General features: G+C 45.3%; 2 protein-coding genes across 4 annotated transcripts in view; one reads left to right on the forward strand and one right to left on the reverse strand.

Moving 5' to 3' along the window:
• The window catches only part of mrpl1 (mitochondrial ribosomal protein L1), a 30,914-nt gene extending 24,182 nt beyond the window's left edge, over positions 1 to 6,732 (reverse strand). Inside the window, exons 1-3 of the mRNA XM_055640309.1 lie at positions 6,582 to 6,732; positions 1,934 to 2,033; positions 1 to 3 (exon numbers count right to left, since the gene is read on the reverse strand). The exon at positions 1 to 3 is cut by the window's left edge and continues 265 nt beyond it. Of these exons, the coding sequence (XP_055496284.1) occupies positions 1 to 3; positions 1,934 to 2,033; positions 6,582 to 6,606 (128 nt within the window). The 5' untranslated portion in view covers positions 6,607 to 6,732. The remainder of the gene's footprint in view (positions 4 to 1,933; positions 2,034 to 6,581) is intronic.
• A 2,618-nt stretch (positions 6,733 to 9,350) lies between these two features.
• The window catches only part of cnot6l (CCR4-NOT transcription complex, subunit 6-like), a 74,804-nt gene continuing 64,796 nt past the window's right edge, over positions 9,351 to 19,358 (forward strand). Inside the window, exon 1 of one of the 3 annotated variants that reach the window (XM_055640314.1) lies at positions 9,351 to 9,486. The gene's annotated coding sequence lies outside the window, so the exon portion shown is untranslated. Of the gene's footprint in view, positions 9,487 to 18,225; positions 18,775 to 19,358 lie in introns of those variants that run through there. The other 2 variants (XM_055640331.1, XM_055640322.1) reach the window with 2 other exon arrangements.

Below are 19,358 nucleotides of genomic sequence, written 5' to 3' on the forward strand. Positions count from 1 at the left end.
GCTCTGTAATATCAGAATGAATAAGCAAAATATTATGCAATTTTTAACCATTTTTTAAAAAGAAACAAAAAAGGAAAATAAACTGGTTTTCTTCAGTGTCTAAAAAAGGGCCCTGATCACCTATCTATGATCTCCAGAGATGCTACATGACTCCAGCATTTTGCATCTTTCCTCACAATGTGCTAGAAGCCAATGAATAACATTTGATTTTTCTGGACAAAACAAAATAAAAAAATTACAAAAAATAAAAATTGTTTTTGCTTCAGGAAGAGCCAATAAAATTAATTGAAGCTCCTCTATTCTTCAAAATAGTTTCATGGAATCTTTTACATACAGTTGAGAGGATAACGGGGCCTTAGCTTAAAGTTGGATCCAACACACAGAAATTCCAGTTTGAATTTGTGTCCTCATTTCTTTTTGAATGTAGAAAACTTGAACCCACAACTACTGATTCAAAGCTTCAGTGCCAGCAACTGTGCCTCAGCTGACAGTTTCAGGGTCAGGTTATTAATAAATTCCACAACAAAAGCTGCCCTCACAAAGCAAGGGAAATAAAAATCTTCAATTATACAATAAAGGAAAACGCAAAAATTGGAGGGCGACTCATGCAGTTCGACTTTATCAACAGGAATGACATGTCAAACTACCTGATAAAAAAAGAGCTTGCTAAAAATCAGGCCAACTCTTGCACATCATCGCCCCTCATCTCTTTCTACAGATAACTGAAGAAGACCCTCACCCTGAAAAGCTTTCTGTCCATTTCCCTCCACGGATGCCGTCTGACCAGTTGAGTTCCTCCAGTACTGTGTGTATTTTTTGTCCATCAGACATCTATATTACCTCCAGAGGGGATAGAAACTGAGGATTCTGTTCCCCGCCTGGCAGTTGAGGTTAAATCAACTACGAAATTTAAATCTGAGCTTGAATGACTTTTGTTGAGCCAAGATATTATAGGTCGTGGAAAACGGTAGGTATTTGGAGTTACTGATTAGGCATGATCTCGTTGAATGACAGGAGTGAAGGAGACTCAAAAAAACATCTGAGAGATAAAATGTACTTCATTAACCTCATAACCTTATACCATTAATGGTGGATAAAGGCCTCATATGAAGATTAATAATACAGGTACACTACCTTTTATCCGAAAGCCTTGGGACCAGACACTTCTCGGATTTCGGAATTTTTCGTATTTGAATAGTGTGGAGCGGCTGCCTCCTCCCTGGAGACCGGGGAATCATTGTAAATCATTCCTTAAATGTTAAGTCAGATAGTTTGGAGGGATTTTATGTGGTGGGGGGGGGGGGGGGGGGGGTTTAAAGGGGTAAACTTTAATTCTTAGTCCCCTACCTAGTTGGAGAGGTGGGGAGCGGGCAATGCCTTACCGGGTCGCCGTGCAGTAAGCTCCGGAGCGCTGTGGCCGCCGACTCCCAACATCGCGGAGCTGTGGCTGCGGGCATCCGGCAGCGGGCGGCTCCGGTTGAAGCTCCGACCCCGGCGAACTCTACCCCTGGCTGTGCGGCGCTCCAAATCCAGCGCCGCCCGCGGCCGGACGCCTGCAGCCCCAGCCCTGCGATGTTGGGAGTCGGCAGCCACAGCGCTGGGATACCAGCGGGGAACGGGCAATGCCTTACCGGGTCGCCGTGCGGTAAGCTCTGGAGCATTGTGGCCGCCGACTCCCAACATCGCGGGGCTGGGGCTGCGGGCGTCCTGAGGCAGCCGCTACAGTAGTACAGACCTGGGTTGACCGTGGGTCGTTTCGGGTCAAGTCTGGTGCGAAACGCGAGTTTTGGTGTGCAGACGACATCCTGGAAAAAATGTCCGGTTTTCGGAGCTTTTCGGTTTCCGGAACTCCGGATAAAAGGTTGTGCACTTGTACATCTAAAAACACCCAATACAAAATTAAATGTTTTAATAAATCTAAAGAATATCATACTTCACTGCAGCAAACTGTCTGATTGGACACGCTTTCTTCAATAACGATATTCCACAGGTGTGATCTCTCATTAACGCATGCATGCGGCATCCAGTAAGCACTGAAATAAAAAGAAAATCAGCTAGATCACGGCTCTCGCTTAACTTTTTTTCCCTGTTGCCAGCCGGGCAACCTTGGCAGCTTTTTAGGTTGCCAAATGACAGTTTAGGTGGTCATTTAAGATGGCTTGCAATGCGCGTGCGATAATGTGCTCGGACGAAGTACATAGTTACCAGTCGGAATTATACTCAACGAAGCATTCACATATTATTTCTGCTTCCAATAAAGTCACAAACTAAACATATTCACCAATCAAGACATGATATATCCCACAATGACATGCAGCAAAATTATAAGACAGTATCTCAACTCTTTTAACACATTGCAATTAATGCAATTTCTATCAGTTCTTTCCACTTCCAAACAAAAATGTGGTTGGATTATTCAGCGTATGATCAACCTGTGTCAATAAATCCTGGAGCATGGTAACATATATGCGTACGTATAGTTGTGAATGTTGCTCATTAAATAACTACAGTACTGATTCTCCATATTAAGAGCATTGATTTGCCGTTAAAATGAATTCTGTAATAACGTGTCAACGGCAGCAGTGACAATCTAACACTGTGGTTTTAATGTTCCATGTGTTCACAATTTAATTAATCCACCTTTATGGATTAAAACAAATAATAACATTGGGAATTAAAACACATTTGATTGCATTCGGTTATCAAACATAGTCAATGTTCGCTCTGAAAACATTCCCAGGACAATAGGGCCAGGGAGGGGGGTGTGTGTGAATCAGTGCGGGGTGCATAGATGGTGGGTGGGGAGGGGGGGGTTAGAAGGCAGTCGGTGCAGAATGGATGGATTGAGGCAGGTGAATTAGTAAGTGTTGGTTGGAGTAGGTAAAATTGTGAGGGGAGAGCACGGGGGATGTCAGTGGTGTTGAATGGGGTAATCAGTACGGGATGGATGGGGTTAGACAAAAGTGCTGGAGAAACTCAGCAGGTGAGGCAGCATCTATGGAGCGAAGGAAGTAGGCAAGGTTTCGGGCCGAGACCCTTCTTCAGACTGTTCCCTCCATTCTTCTTGAATGTGAGGATCAGTGCAGGATGGATGGGGGGGGGGGGGGGGGGGATTAGCACTGGATGAATGGGGGGGGGGGGGGTCAGTACAGTGTGGATCGGAGGGTCTGTGCAGGATGAATGGGGGATCACTACAGGATGAATGAGGGGTAGGTGCAGGGTTAATGGAGGGTGGGTCAATACGGGATGAATGCGTGGAATAGTACAGGATGGATGGAGGAGAAGTGCAGGATGGATGGGAAAAGGGTAAGTACAGGGTGAATTTGGGAACCAGTGCATGGAGGATGGGGGGGGGGGGGGGGGGGGGGGGTGGCCGGAGAATCAATGCGAGGTGGATAGGTTGATCAGCACAGGATGAATAGATTGGGGGGGGGGAGGGGGGGATGGGGAGGGGAGCGCAGGGGATGTCAGTGAGGACTGAATAGAGGCAGGAATGGGGATCAGTGTGGGATGGAGAGGAGGGGGTCCCAGGATAAGGGGGCGGGGGTGTGGAGGGGGTGTACAAGAGGGAGAAGTGGGACGAGGTGGGGAGGAAGGAAGGTCAGCGCTCCTCGGACAACATCGCCCCGCTGCCTTGGCCGTTGGGAACTCCTAGCCACCGCCTCCCTCCTCCGCCAGCCAACAGCAAGTTGCGGGGCCGAGCGGTGCTCCAGTTTTTTGTGTCTATCTTCAGTACAAACCAGTATCTGGTTGCCAAGCTGGGCAAAATTACTCGGTATTTAGGTTGCCCGGCAGCGCTTTGAGTGGCCAGTGGCACACGGGCAACTGCTAATTTCAAGCCCTGTAGATCATCCATATCACCAGTTAGATATTATGCAATGAAGCTTTGCATTTGTAATTATGTCACTACGCTTGCTAGTACTGTTGTATTTTGCACACTTACGGGCAATGTTGGTTTTGCAAGTTTCTGACTAAGATTTAAAGATCATGACTGACTGAATGATGTGTTGGATGTAGAGGCTAGTTGAGTGAAAGGCGAGGACCAGGGAAACTCTATTCTTGTTAAATCTGAGGGAGGGGAAGCAAGAGAGGAATCACGGGGCACAGAGGAGACATGGGTGAGGGATCCATCTATGACAGCAGAGGGGAGACTAAGTTTACCAAAGAAACGTCTTCTCATTTTGCACTGTGCAACTGTTGCTTTGCAAGATGACAATAAAAGTTGATTTGATTTGATTTGAAAGAGGTCATCGAGTGGGGAAACAGGCCCTTGGGCTCAACTTGCCAACGCCAACCAACAAACCCCATCTTCACTAGTCCCACCTGCCCGTACTTGGCCCATAACCCTCTAAGCCTATCCTATCAATGAACCTGTGCTAATATCTCTTAAACGCCATGATAGTACCTGCCTCAACTACCTTACCCCCCCCCCCCCCCCCCCCCGCCCCGCCCGAGTTCCCATTGAATGTTTCCTCCCTCATCTTAAACCTATGTCCTCTGTTTCTCGATTCCCCCACTCTGAACAAAAGACTGTGCACCCAATCCATCCCACTCATGATCTTGTACACCTCTGTAAGATCACCCCTCACCCTGCTGTTTTCCAAGGAATAAAGTCCTAGCATGCTCAACCTCTCCCTATAGCTTAGGCCCTCGAGTCCTGGCAACATCCTTTTATCTCATATCTCATCCTCATACTTCATATCTCAGATGTCCTGCAAAGGAAAGCCTCATTTTCAGAGTCAGGTGAACTTGAGTGCACGGTGGAAGTTAGTGGTGACGTCAGTGAAATCAACGAGTTCTGCATGGGTGCAGGGGGCAGCCCTGATGCAGTCATCGATGTAACAGATAAATAGTTGGTGGATGGTGCCAATGTATGCCTGAAACAAGGACTATTCAACGCAACTGACAAAAAGGCAGGCAAAGCTAGGACCCACGAGAGTGCCCATGCCCACACCTTTAATTTAGACAAAGTGAGAGGAGTCAAAAGAGAAGTCCAGGACAAGGACAATTCTGGCAGGTGGAGGAGAGTGTTTGTAGAGGGAAATTGATTGGATCTGTTCAAGGAAGAACCGGAGGGCTTCGAAACCCACCTGGTGGGGTAATGGAGGAGTAAAGAGACTGGATGTCCCTCGACACAAATGTAGCTATACAATTTCCTATCAGATTTGACACCAGAGCCAGGATCCTGAGCGCCTATATACTTCATCCCATTTTGACAAGCAGAAACAAAAACAAGGTGACATTTTATAGATATGTTATTACATCCAGGGAAGGTATAACTGCTGTAGATCCTACAGCCTTAGGATCATTGCCAGCCACCTTCGTCGTGTCTACAATTTGTTTTCTTGCACACCAGGAAACCACTGTCCCTATCCCTCATAAGAAGGAATTAGTGCCCAAAAAAAACACCAATTAAAACACTTGATAAAATCACATTTTCAATACTCTGACAACATAATCTGGAGGCACACAGCTTTGAAGTGCTCCAGGCAGAGGACTTTTTTTTTGGGGGGGGGAGGTTATTTAGAGGCAACCTAAAATTGGCCAATTCAGTGCTCATACCATTGGGTTGTAAGCAGGTTGTAAAACGGAATACATGGTGCTGTTCCTCCAGTTTGTGCGTGGCCTCACTCTTGCAATGGAGGTGGCTTTGGACAGAAAGGTAAGTGTGGGAAGGGGACTTAAAATGGTTAGCAAGATCCAGGAGTACTTGGCAGACTGAGCGCAAGCATGGCAGCAGTGACTAAACATATCACACCTCAAGCCATATTGAATAAAGGCATTCCACATTGGATGAAGGTGGTTACTTTGAAAAGACCACAAAACCTTGCTTGAGAGAAAGAAAAATATTGGAGGCAAGGGTCGAACTGTGGAGGATATATCAATGACTTTGCAACACAAGAACATCACAACTAAACACAGACCCTGGAGAAGTACAAACAGTTATCACCAAATCTTCAGAGACCCTAAGTACCTAGAAAACTTGGCGCAGAGTAAAGCATTTATTTTAATGCGTTTCTGCCTTCTTATTAGAGAGATATTGCATGTAATATTTAGTGGCCAATGCCTCTTCAATAGTGGTACCAAGAAAATAACTGCTTTCTGCAAGCTAATACAACATATCTTTGCAGACGCTGCGGGAAAGTCTGTCGCGAACACTACTGAATGAAATATTGATTTGCACCGCGTAACATTGTTTTAAATGAGGTGTCTTTCGTAGATTCAGTTACCCGCTCGCCTCCTGCGTCGTATTGAATGAATGGTAGATACTGAAGAGCGATGTCCTCCACCATCACCTGGCGACTAATGTCCAAGCGATCCTCTCCCTCAGCTCCCTCCACTCCCACATTTCCTCAGCTCCCTCCACTCCCACATTTCCTCACTCCCTCCCTCCCTCCACTCCCACCTTCTTTCCTCAGCTCCCTCCCTCCACTCCCACCTTTCCTCGGCTCCCTCTCCGCCCCACGGTCTCCCCACTCGTTGCCCAGGCGGCGACACATGCTGCTCCGGCCCAGGTGCAGGAAGCGTTACCGAGACCGAGCTAGAACGCGTCTTGGACCTGAATCCTTTCACCGACTGACCTCGACACCACCTGCCCGCCGCCATGCCCGCCTGTCGTCCTCCAGTGTTCGTGTCTTTAACGTCCTCCGCGCTGCAGCCTCCCCGAGTATTGGTTCCTGCAACTTTCCAACGGCGTGTGCAACCACAACATATCCCCACCAAAGATTATAGAGGAGCTCCTCTAGTATCTTTGATCCCCACTGCTTCCTGAATATTCGAAGATACCCATCATCTCAACGCCTCAGCAACTTGCCCGCCTATATCTTTCTTAGCCAACACCTTAAGCATATTTTTTAAAAATTCTATTATGATTCAAAATACTGAATGTACCACCATGCAGAGTGCAGAATATGGGTGTCTCCTTTCTAACATTAACAGCAAAGGAGAGGGGAATCGGAGAGAAGGAGGATTAAGGATTTAAAAAATGCTTTGCAGAGAATGGGTGAACAGCCAGCAAGGAGATGGCAGTGGGCATGCATATGTGCCTGAACGTATTCATTTGCTTCAACATCATCAAGGCCTTACATATATTTCCACTTACCTGTATTCTGGGTTTTAAGTTTTTGAGTTTTAAAATTACATACAGCATTATTTCATAGAGTCATAGAATGATACAGTGTGGAAACAGGCCCTTCGGCCCAACTTGCCCACACCAGCCAACATGTCCCAGCTACATTAGTCAACGGGATCCCAATACTGACCACATCTTTCCATCTCTACCCCTTTCTGCTTTCCGCAAAGACCGTTCCCCCTGAAACTCCCTTGTCAACTCGTCCTTTCCGAACCAAACCACCCCCTCCCCATGTACTTTCCCCTGCAACTGCAGGAGATGCAACACCTGTCCCTTTACCTCCCCCCTCAACTCCATCCAAGGACCCAAACAGTCTTTCCAGGTGAGGCAGAGGTTCACTTGCACCTCCTCCAGCCTCATGTACTGTATCCGCTGTTCCAGGTGTCAATTTCTCTACATCGGCGAGACTAAGCGCAGGCTCGGCGATTGTTTTGTAGAACACCTCCAGTCAATCTGTCTTAACATACCTGATCTACTGGTGGTTCAGCACTTCAACTCCCCCTCCCATTCCCAATCTGATGTTTCTGTCCTGAGCCTCCTCCATTGTCAGGGTGAGACCCAGCGCAAATTGGAGGAACAGCACCTCATATTTCGCTTGGGTAGTTTACACCCCAGCGGTATGAACATTGACTTCTCTAACTTCAGGTAGCCCTTACGTTCTCTCTCTATCCCCTTCCCAGTTCTCCCACTAGTCTTACTGTCACTGACTACGTTCCATCTTTGACCCACCCCCTCCCCTGACATCAGTCTGAAGAAGGGTCTCGACCCGAAATATCACCCATTCGTTCTCTCCAGCGATGCTGCCTGACCCGCTGAGTAACTCCAGCATTTTGTGTCTACCTTAGTCCCACCTGCCTGTGTTTTGTCCATATCCCTCCAAACCTGTCCTATCCATGTACCTGTCTAAGAGTTTCATAAATATTTGGATAGTCACAGTCTCAACTACCTCCTCTGGCAGCTTGTTCCATACACCCACCACCATTTGTGTGAAAAGGTATCTCCAAAATTAAAAAGATAATTTAAAACCATACCCAATAACATTAATCCATTAAATGTATGCGTCCTTCGAGCTTGACAAAAACTTCTGTGCAGGTAAAGCTAATGCACAGCTCTGAACTGCAGTAACTGATGTATTTCTGAATTCAAAGTAAACAATTTCAATTTAAACTGGATGAACTTAATTTCACTATCCATCAAACTTCAATTGCTCGGTCACTTGGGGACACACACATATTACTGGGTGTGTCTGATTAGCATCTATGCTTAGGATGTAAGCATCACTCTTGATTTTATCAGACTTTTTTTCCAATATGTCCTGGGGCATTTATTACAAACCAAGGCTTGGATGCCATTCCCATGCAGATGATGGATGCTGGTCCTTTCTTCCGGTTTCTGCCAGAAGTCAGCATTCCATTTTTTATATTCAATGTTTGCAGGTCTTTTAATGTAGATTCTGTCCCATCCAAGTTTAATTTATATAAAAACAAGCCTCAGATCTTTTAAAGGCTGCTTATGTGTAGATACTGTGACTTCAAACTGCATGCACATCATACAGATGGGAGATCCAGAAAAAATTGACAACAAATGGACCAGTGCTCAAAAGGAGCTGATTGTGATTGTTTATGTGTTTGAGGTTATATTCTTTAGTGTAGCAAGCAAAAATACTCTGCTACCCAAAGTGCCTGTGTATCTCAATTAGGTCTTAGTTGTGTAAAAAATAATATGGAATCCATGTATGAATAATGATTGTGTATATATTTTGTAGATTGCAATATCTATATAATGTGGAGTTTATACTTGTGGATGTATCATAGACAATAGTCATGTTTCAATCGCAGATGTATCATGTTTGTCATGTATATTAGGCGTCCTACACTATCAAAATATACAAGGTAGAATCAAACATAATATATTTTGTCAGTGTTGTTTATTTGTGTATATTGTGTAAATATTACTGTTTCTATATTTACAAATGTGTATAATATATACTATAAATAATGTGAACTGTTCATATAATGTCCACATACTGTGCAAATGTTGCACATTTATTATCTAATGTGGATATATTATGTACATGCTACACACATTGTATCTTGTGCAATGTGTGTGTGTTCAGCATCTCTATCCCCTTCACAGCAGGGTGCACTGAAGGCATTGGACAGCGCACACGCTGAGCAGACAGTGCACAGGTAGTGAGTGAGTGAGAGGGAGGGAGGGAGGAGTAAGCGAGGCGGAGGTAGCGCTGTGACAGCGGCTCAGTGAGTCGGCGCGGCGCGGCCTGGGTTGGGCTCGGTGCCTGGCGGCATCAGAAGACGGGGGAGATGTGAGATGTGAGGCCGCCGCAGCAGCTGAAGGTGAGTGCGGGGCGTCTGGACTCGCGTCCCCAGCCCGGGAGTCGGGGAAACCCCGAGGCTTCTGCATCAGCCGAGGCCGGGTCGGAGTCCGGGTGGGAGGCAGGAGGCCGGGCTGGAGCTTGGCGCTGGCGCTGGGTGAACGGCCGCGGCGGCGGGTTGAGAGTCGGGGTCTGGGCCGGGTTGAGGGGTCGGGGTCTGGGCCGGGTTGAGGGGTCGGGGTCTGGGCCGGGTTGAGGGGTCGGGGTCTGGGCCGGGTTGAGGGGACCAGGGTCGGGGTCTGGGCCGGGTTGAGGGGTCGGGGCCTGGGCCGGGTTTGAGGGTCTGGGTCGGGGCCGGGTTGAGGGTCTGGGTCGGGGCCGGGTTGAGGGGTCTGGGCCGGGTTGAGGGTCGGGGCCGGGTTGAGGGTCGGGTCCGGGTTGAGGGACCAGGGTCTGGGCCGGGTTGAGGGTCGGGTCCGGGTTGAGGGACCAGGGTCGGGGCCGGGGCCGGGTTGAGGGACCAGGGTCGGGGCCGGGGCCGGCCGGGTTGAGGGACCAGGGTCGGGGCCGGGGCCGGGTTGAGGGACCAGGGTCGGGGTCTGGGCCGGGTTGAGGGTCGGGGCCGGGTTGAGGGTCTGGGTCGGGTTGAGGGTCGGGGTCGGGGCCGGGTTGAGGGGCCGGGTTGAGGGTCGGGACCGGGTTGAGGGTCGGGGTCGGGTTGAGGGTCGGGGCCGGGTTGAGGGACCAGGGTCTGGGCCTCGCTGTCCAGCGAAAAGTTGAGTCCGGAGGCCTTGCGCCTCTTGCTGCCCGCAGCCCGTCAGTCAACCTGATCCCCAAAGGCTGTCGAGGGAGCAAACACCAATAAACTTTCTGCCTGTCAACGGGCAGTTTTGCAGTTTGATTTGTTTGGCTGGTGATTGCCCGAGGGCCCAATACACAGGGACTTGGGTCACCTGAGGGGTTGCAGAAACTTCTGAGAATAGAAAGGGAGAATGAAGTAAACATGAACTAAAGCTTCATGATCCAGCTGATTTGTTTGATTATCAATCGCTTGTTTTTCTTTCAATCGCTTGTTTTTCCTGTTGTAGACTGTTCTGCAGTTGACACTACACATGTTTGTGTAGTACTTTCAGTTGCCTCAACGTTTTGCCTTGCGAGGATTAACGATACGCACGCGTTGTCATTCACCGCATCTGTAATATTAGTTAATCCTGTTGCCGCTTAGTCAGAAGATTAGAAAGAAAGAAACTGGAACGGAGTAGACTATCCAGTCCATTAAACCTGCTGTACTATTCATTCCTATCACGACTGAACTTCTTCTTCTTCTTCTTCTCCTTCTTCTTCTTCTTCTTCTTCTTCTTGCGTATGGCGTGCACAGCCTAAAGTTGCAGGACAATTATGAAAAGGGGAAATGCAACGAGACCTGGGTGTCGTGGTACACCAGTCATTGAAAGTAAGCCTGCAGGTGCAGCAGGCAGTGAAGAAAGCGAATGGTATGTTAGCATTCATAGCAAAAGGATTTAAGTATAGGAGCAGGGAGGTTGTACTGCAGTTGTACAGGGTCTTGGTGAGACCACACCTGGAGTATTGCGTGCAGTTTTGGTCTCCAAATCTGAGGAAAGACATTATTGCCATAGAGGGAGTGCAGAGAAGGTTCACCAGACTGATTCCTGGGATGTCCGGACTTTCATATGAAGAAAGACTGGATAGACTCAGCTTGTACTAGCTAGAATTTAGGAGATTGAGGGGGGATCTTATAGAAACTTACAAAATTCTTAAGGGGTTGGACAGGCTAGATGCAGGAAGATTGTTCCTGATGTTGGGGAAGTCCAGAACAAGGGGTCACAGCTTAATGATAGAGGGGAAATCCTTAAGGACCGAGATGAGAAAAACATTTTTCACATAGAGAGTGGTGAATCTCTGGAACTCTGCCACAGAAGGTAGTTGAGGCCAGTTCATTGGCTACATTTAAGAGGGAGTTAGATGTGGCCCTTGTGGCTAAAGGGATCAGGGGTTATGGAGAGAAGGCAGGTACGGGATACTGAATTGGATGATCAGCCATGATCATATTGAATGGCGGTGCAGGCTCGAAGGGCTGAATGGCCTACTCCTGCACCTATTTTCTATGTTTCTTTGACAACTTGTTCTATTTGATCTTATTTGATTGTGCACACCAGGTTGATTGCATTCGTCGAAACAGGGCGGACCACGCAAAGGTTGCAATCTCCCACCCCATGACTGATCTACTTCAACATCACTTTCCAATATTATCCCGTATTGCTTGATTGCCTTAATATAAACAAAAGTTATCAGCGTTTTCAATAAATACCAGAACTTGAGATCTCCGACAGAAAACTCCAAAGGTTCACCAGCCTCTGTGAAGCAATTTATTTCATCACAATCCCTTGCCCTAATCCTTATTCTGAAACTGTCCTTAGGTACTGAATTCCTCTGGCAGAGGGAATATCCTCCATATATATTTAGCCTGTCAACCCCGTTTTAAGAATATTGCAAGTTTCAATTAGATTTCCTCTTATTCTTCTAAACTGTAGAAAATACAGTTCCAATCTACTCGGTTCCTCAGGTTTTACCAAGAATCCTTTGAGTGAATATTTGGTCCACCTCCTTTATGGCAAATACATTGTCCTTGGTAAGAAGACAAAAACTGTACACTGTTCTCCAGGTGCAGTCTTATGAAGGTCCATAACCATTGACATAAAACGTTGTTATTTCTGTCATTCAAACTCTTTTATAATAAATGCTAAAATATTGTTTTTTTAATTGCTTGCTGTGTCTAGATGTTGGCCTTCAGTGACATGTACAAGCACATCTTTGAATTTTCCAATTCCATGCCCTCACCCACTCCCCAATCTGGTCCATGTCCCTGTGAAGTAATTTACATTCTGTTCACTCACATAATTTAGTGTCACTGACAAATTTGAAAATAATACACTTTCTCTCTCAGTTAAATCTTTGTTATAGATTGTGAAAAGTTTGCAGTCTGAGCAATGTGAAATCCCCGAGTCACACCCAGCCACTTTGTTTATTCATCCTCTTTGTTTTGTGTCTGATAACTAATTTTCAATCCAGGTCAGTCCAGGTCCAAAATCTTTGTGATCCAATCCTGTCCAGGAAGACTATAATGAATGCCTTCTAAAAACCTGAATGCATCGCATGCTCTGGTTACTCGTTCTACATGTGTAGGAATGAATTGTAGATGCTAGTTTACACTGAAGATAGACACAACATGCTGGAGTAGCTCAGTGGACCAGGCAGCATCTCTAGATAGACTGAAGAAGGGTCTTGTTCCGAAACGTCACCCATTCCTTCTATCCAGAGACTTTGCCTGTTCCGCTGAGTTACTCCAGAATTTTGAGTCTTATTCTACATGTTGTATGCTGAAGAAATTCAGCAGAGTAGGTTCTATTCAATCTCGCATTTGTTACCTTGTAATTCACTGGACTGGAAAAGTCCATTAAACTTTATGAGATGATAACCAATGCATCTATTATCACTTCTTTCAGGACTCTGAGATGTAAAACATGGAATTTATCACTTTACAATCTCCCCAATTTTTCTACCACTATTTTTTGACCAGTGCTTTATTCTTGTGTTAGTTCTTAATCTCAATGTAAATTGTCCTGACTGCCTGTCTGTCTCCAAGAGATCGATATTTGTGCCTGCTAGTGTTTTCCTTTTTATAAACCATGGGAAGTCTTTTGAATATGTATTTATGTCTGTTGCTCGTCAACTCTCAGATTCTGCCTTGCATTTCTTTATCAATTTCGTAGTTGTGTGCTCCACTTCAGAAACTTGATCCCAAAAATGGACACATGGCGCCAGAGAGTTTCCTTAGCATTGTTGGAGGTGGCATATTTTGGATTAAATGTTGCATTAAACAAGAGATGTATGTAACAATCATGTCGCAGTGCAGAGGATTACAGGATTGAAGTTCACACATTTAGTAGAAACGTAGATAAGGCTTTTTCAATTAAACTATGGATTTGCAATCCAAGTTTTTATGTTGAGAGTTCCAGAAAATGAAAGCTGGTATCTGTGGGTAAATAAATTTAAAAAACATCGAACAAAGAAAAATAGGTGTAGGAGTAGGCCACTCGGCCCTTCGAGCCAGCACCACCATTCAATACGATCATGGCTGATTATCTAAAATCAGTACCCCATTCCTGCTTTTTCCCTATATCCCTTGATTCATTTAACCCTAAGAGCTAAATTTAACTCCCTTGAAAACCTTCAGTGAATTGGCCTCCACTGCCTTCTGTGGCAGAGAATTCAACAGATTCACAACTCTCTGGGTGAAGAAGTTTTTTCTCACCTCAGTCCTAAATAACCTACTCCTTTTTCTTAAACTGTAACCCCCAGGTTCTGGACTCCCCCCAACATCGGGAACAGATTTCCTGCATCTAGCCTGTCCAATCCTTTAAGAATTTTACATGTTTCTATAAGATCCCCTCTCGGCCTTCAAAATTCCTGTGAATACAAGCCCAGCCGACCCATTCTTTCATCGTATGTCAGTCCCGCCATCCCGAAAATTAATCTTGTGAATTTACACTGCACTCCCTCAATTGCAATAATGTCCTTCCTCAATTTAGGAGACCAAATTTGCACATAATACTCCAGGTGCAATCTCATCGGGGCCTTGTACAACTGCAGTAGGACCTCCTTGCCCCTAAACTCAAATCCTCTTGCAATGAAGGCCAACATGCCATTAGCTTTCTTCACTACATGCTGTACCTGCATGCTTACCTTCAGTTATTGATGTACAAGCACACCCAAGCCTCATTGCATCTCCCCTTTTCCTAATCTGAATTCATTCAGATAATAATCTGCCTTCCTGTTCTTGCCACCAAAGTGGATAACCTCACATTTATCCACATTATACTGCATCTGCCCACTCGCCCAACCTATCCAAGTCACCTGCAGCCTCATAGCATCCTCATTGCAGCTTACACTGCTACCCAGCTTTGTGTCATCTGCAAACTTGGAGATGTCATGTTTAATTCCCTCGTCTAAATTGACCTCACTTTCCCCATATCCTTTAGCCCTAAGAGCTAAATCTAACTCTCCCTTGAAAACACCCACTAAACCAAATTTTGGGAGCCATATGAGTGGAAGGAAGTCAAAAGAATAGCACAGCTTAAAAGTGCACAAAGATATACTGCTTAAAAGTGCACAAAGATATACTGCTTGGTATTTTGGAGGGTGAAGTACTGACTGTTTCAGGGGCCTCTGGTAAAGGGATGTAGAAGATTAACTGTTTGAGGAGATAAAAAGCAGGAGTAGTCAATCTGGACCTTTGAGACTACTCCACCATTCATCAACATCATGTCGGATCTATTAGCTATTTACTGTTTCCCTGCAATATATTCTTATGTACAAAATGGCCCACCCCTAATTCTGAAACTGCGACCATTAGTCTTGTACATGTTAGCCATGAGAAGTATCCTCCTCGCATCCACCATGTTGAGTTTTGAAAGTTTCAGTGAGGTCACCTTTCATTCTTTTAAACACTAGAGAATATGTCCACGGTTTACTGAATTTGTCCCACAGCTATGGCAAATATTTTGTGGGATTGCTGAAGACCAACACAGTACTCTTGGTGTGGTCTCACTAAAGTTCTATTTCATGCTTCTGTACTCGAGTCCTCTCACTTGGTTATAAAAGATCAAAGTTCAAGTTAGAAGCTAGGAAATATTTCTTCTGGAAGTGATGGAAAGCATTATTTGAGTTAATGATTGATGTAGAGACTTCTCGTGGATATAAATGAGGCATTTAAAGGTAATATAAAAACAGCTTGTGTTTAGGATAAAAGCCTCTGCTATTGAGGTAAATGTGGACTGATTAAGTTGACAAGCTTTTTCCTTGCTTGTTATTTTGTGTAATTCTCTTTGTTGTCCCAGCGAAGACCCTTTTAGTGGCATGGTATCGTAAAGCAACTGTACCTGTGCTTTGCTGCCCGCCTAACATTTGAAGCTGATTGTTATAACAGCTATTTGTGGGATTGTAAAGTACTTGTTGCCGTGGCATTTTTTAAGAATTAGTTTTGATTAAATTAGCTGACAAGTGCAGTTTGCACTGCCACTGTAAGCAGCTGTTGGAGCAACCAAGTGGAAATGTCTTTCATTCTTGAATAGTTTAAGATGCCGAGAACAAAGCACGATGCCAATTAATAGTAAAGTTTCATGGTGTGTCTTTCTTCTGTTATAAAATAAAAAGGCCTGACCAGAATTCCTGGCAGAATTCCTTCTTAAACAATGTCTTGTAGATCTCAGTGTCCTTGCCTTTCAGAGGTTAGTACTGTATGCAAATGTCTGTATTTCATTTCCCATCTGATCTCCAGTTAATGTGAGTAAATCATTGCAAATATGTGTGCACCTCCAAAATGACACTGGCACTATTGTTTCAGAAATTTACATTTTAGTGGCACAATACATGTAAACATAGAAACATAGAAATTAGGTGCAGGAGTAGGCCTTTCGGCCCTTCGAGCCTGCACCGCCATTCAATATGATCATGGCTGATCATCCAACTCAGTATCCCGTACCTGCCTTCTCTCCATACCCTCTGATCCCCTTAGCCACAAGGGCCACATCTAACTCCCTCTTAAATATAGCCAATGAACTGGCCTCGACTACCCTCTGTGGCAGAGAGTTCCAGAGATTCACCACTCTCTGTGTGAAAAAAGTTCTTCTCATCTTGGTTTTAGAGGATTTCCCCCTTATCCTTAAGCTGTGACCCTTTGTCCTGGACTTCCCCAACATCGGGAGCAATCTTCCTGCATCTAGCCTGTCCAACCCCTTAAGAATTTTGTAAGTTTCTATAAGATCCCCTCTCAATCTCCTAAATTCTAGAGAGTATAAACCAAGTCTATCCAGTCTTTCTTCATAAGACAGTCCTGACATCCCAGGAATCAGTCTGGTGATCCTTCTCTGCACTCCATCTATGGCAATAATGTCCTTCCTCAGATTTGGAGACCAAAACTGTACGCAATACTCCAGGTGTGGTCTCACCAAGACCCTGTACAACTGCAGTAGAACCTCCCTGCTCCTATACTCAAATCCTTTTGCTATGAAAGCTAACATACCATTCGCTTTCTTCACTGCCTGTGAATGTTGAATGATGTTGAATGATGTATTTTTAAAGAAAAATGGCAGAACTAGAAGAGGGTGGCGCAGTGGTAGAGCTGCTGTCTTAAAGGCCAGAGACCAAGGTTCGTTCTTGACTGTACAGAAATCTCTGTACAGAGTTTGGGCATTCTTCTTGTGACCGCGCGGGTTTTCTCCGGGTGCTCCGGTTTCCTCCTACATACCAAAGACGTACAGCGTGTAAATTAATTGGTTTTGCTAAAAATTGTAAATTGTCCTTGATGTGGAGGACAGTGTTAGTGCACGGGGATAATCGCTGGTTGGCACCGACTTTGGGCCAAGGGGCCTGTTTCTGCGATGTATGTCTAACGACTAAACCACTGACCTGTTAGGATCAGTATAATGTGCGATGCTTTAGTCTGTTTAAATGATTCGACCTCCGAATCAGCCTCTGATAGACTTATCACATGGTAAAGAGAAACTCGGCCATAACTTATCATGTCAAAGAAACTATTGGAGAAGTGTGGTAACTGTTGTTATATAGGGGGAAATATCAGACATTTTCTCAACAACCTCTCAAAGGGGTATCAAAGGTATTTTATTAGTCACATTCACATACACCTAGGTGTAGTGAAGTGAAATGCTTTTTGCCATTTTGCAGCACACAAAAAAAATACAAACATAACACCAATGAGAGCCTTAAACACATAGAACATCCCCCCACAATGGCTCCCACCATGCGGGAAGGCACAAAGTCCAGTCCCCAACCCCAGTTCACCCATAGTCAGGCCTATTGAGGCCTCCACAGTTGCCTCTACGGATGCCCGATGTTCCAGGCTGTTCTCGCCGGGTGATGTTGCTCCGAGTCGGGAGAGTGCTCCCAGCGGCCTGGGAACCCTGGAACGGCCGCTTCCGCACTGGAGGCCGCGGCTTCTGAAGCCGACAAGGCCACGCCGGTTGGAGCTCCACAACTGGCGATCTCGTCGTGAGATCCCAGGCTCCCGATGTAAAGTCAGCGCCACAGCTGGCCACTACTATGTTGTTCCCGGCAGTCTCAGCTCACCGGAGCTCCAGCGCGGCGACCCCGGTAAGGCATCGCCCGCTCCGCGATAGCACTCCAGCGCTGTGACGCCACCAAAAGCCGTGGTTCTGGGCGGTCCCCGACAGGAAACGCCGCTCCAGGTCCGCTGGTAGGCCGCGTGGACGGGTCGGAGCTGCAGCCCGGAGAAAAAAAACGCCTCTCCGACCAGGTAGGGACCCTGAAAGGTAGTTTCCCCCCCCCCTCCCCCCCCCCCCCCCCCCCCCCCCCCCCCCACCCCCACATAAAAAAAGTCTAGACCTCCAACAAAACACTTTAACTAACTTAAAATTAAAATAAAAGATGAAGAGACAATAGAATAGAATAGTTTCTTTATTGTCATTGTAACATGAACCATGTACAACAAAATTTAAAAATGTCAGCCAGTCAGTGCACCATTCAAACATTTCTAAAAAACAGGCTGGGCAGCCGGGTACAGGACAGTGCCCCCATAAACAGCATTGTGTTAAATATTTCTTTTTTGTTATTTTGGTTGAGGCAAAATACTGATCAGGAAATTAGGAGAATTCCCCAACCTCTCTTGGAATGATGCGGGATTGTTATGACATTTGGGGACCTAATTTATTGTCTAATTTGAAAATGACTCCCCTGGCCTCCAAATTTTCAGCAGTCCTACAGTTTTGACATCCATGCTGAAATGGAGTGAGAGTTTTGATTGCAACCTTCTGATTGGACTGAGAGTTCCCTCACTAAGCCAACATCAATATTATTACAAGCATTGTTTATTGTGGCTGAATAAGTCAAATCGTTTTTATTTTGCAGGAGCTTCTTAAATATTTACTTCTCTACTTGCTATTGCTTTTTTGTAATTCTGGCTTGATGCCATAGATTAATAACAGTTGTTTAGCCTTGGGATTTCATAATTAACTTTCCAATTGTGTATTTGCTACTTATAATTTTTAACCAAAATTCCAAAACCTTCAGTGCCAAATAGTTCTGGTGAAAAAATTCAGTTTGCAATTTTATTTATTTTTGATCCACGTGAGATTGAGTGAACGGATCAACTTGACCTGGCAGCAATTTAACTGCGTCACTCTAGAAAGTCTGGAGGTCTGACTGAAATGCATGAAGACCAATTTGGAGGATTAAATCGCATTATGTTTGGGAAGTAAGTATGTAGTCTGCATTTTATTATGATCTGAAAATAGTGCCTTGGTGCTTGTTTTTGAGATCTTAGTTAATGTGTTTATTAAATAGAATATTTCCTGCTGATATTCCTTTTGGAATGTTTGGGTCGTGGAGCATCATTGCAAATGCACACACAATATGTTCTGTAGACATTTGTGTGTCCATTTCACTTCAGCATTATCACGCTAATTGGATTTTGTGAAGTGGTTGAATACATTGGAGATAAATAAGTTGCTCAGGCATTTCAGCCTTAGTTTAGACATCAAGGTTGAGAAAGATGTCGCATATTCAGGCATGATATTCACCTGTGCTTTGTTATTCATACCGGTACGTAATAACCAAGTGCAAATGTCCAAGAAGAACAATTGGAGGATTAATGGAGAAGGGACTGAGGGGATGGAAGGGGAACCAATTACCGATGATGGGCATTTTGGTTAGTGTTTCGAGGCAGAGAATTCCTTGTAATGCAGTGTTTAATAACGTTTTGACATGGCCAAAACAAAATGTGCTTGTTTATCTGCATTGTTTCCTGGTGCTTTGAAAATTAACACAAAATTGCATTTC

This window comes from Leucoraja erinacea, chromosome 1, assembly GCF_028641065.1.
Source record: "Leucoraja erinacea ecotype New England chromosome 1, Leri_hhj_1, whole genome shotgun sequence".
NCBI lineage: Eukaryota > Metazoa > Chordata > Chondrichthyes > Rajiformes > Rajidae > Leucoraja > Leucoraja erinaceus.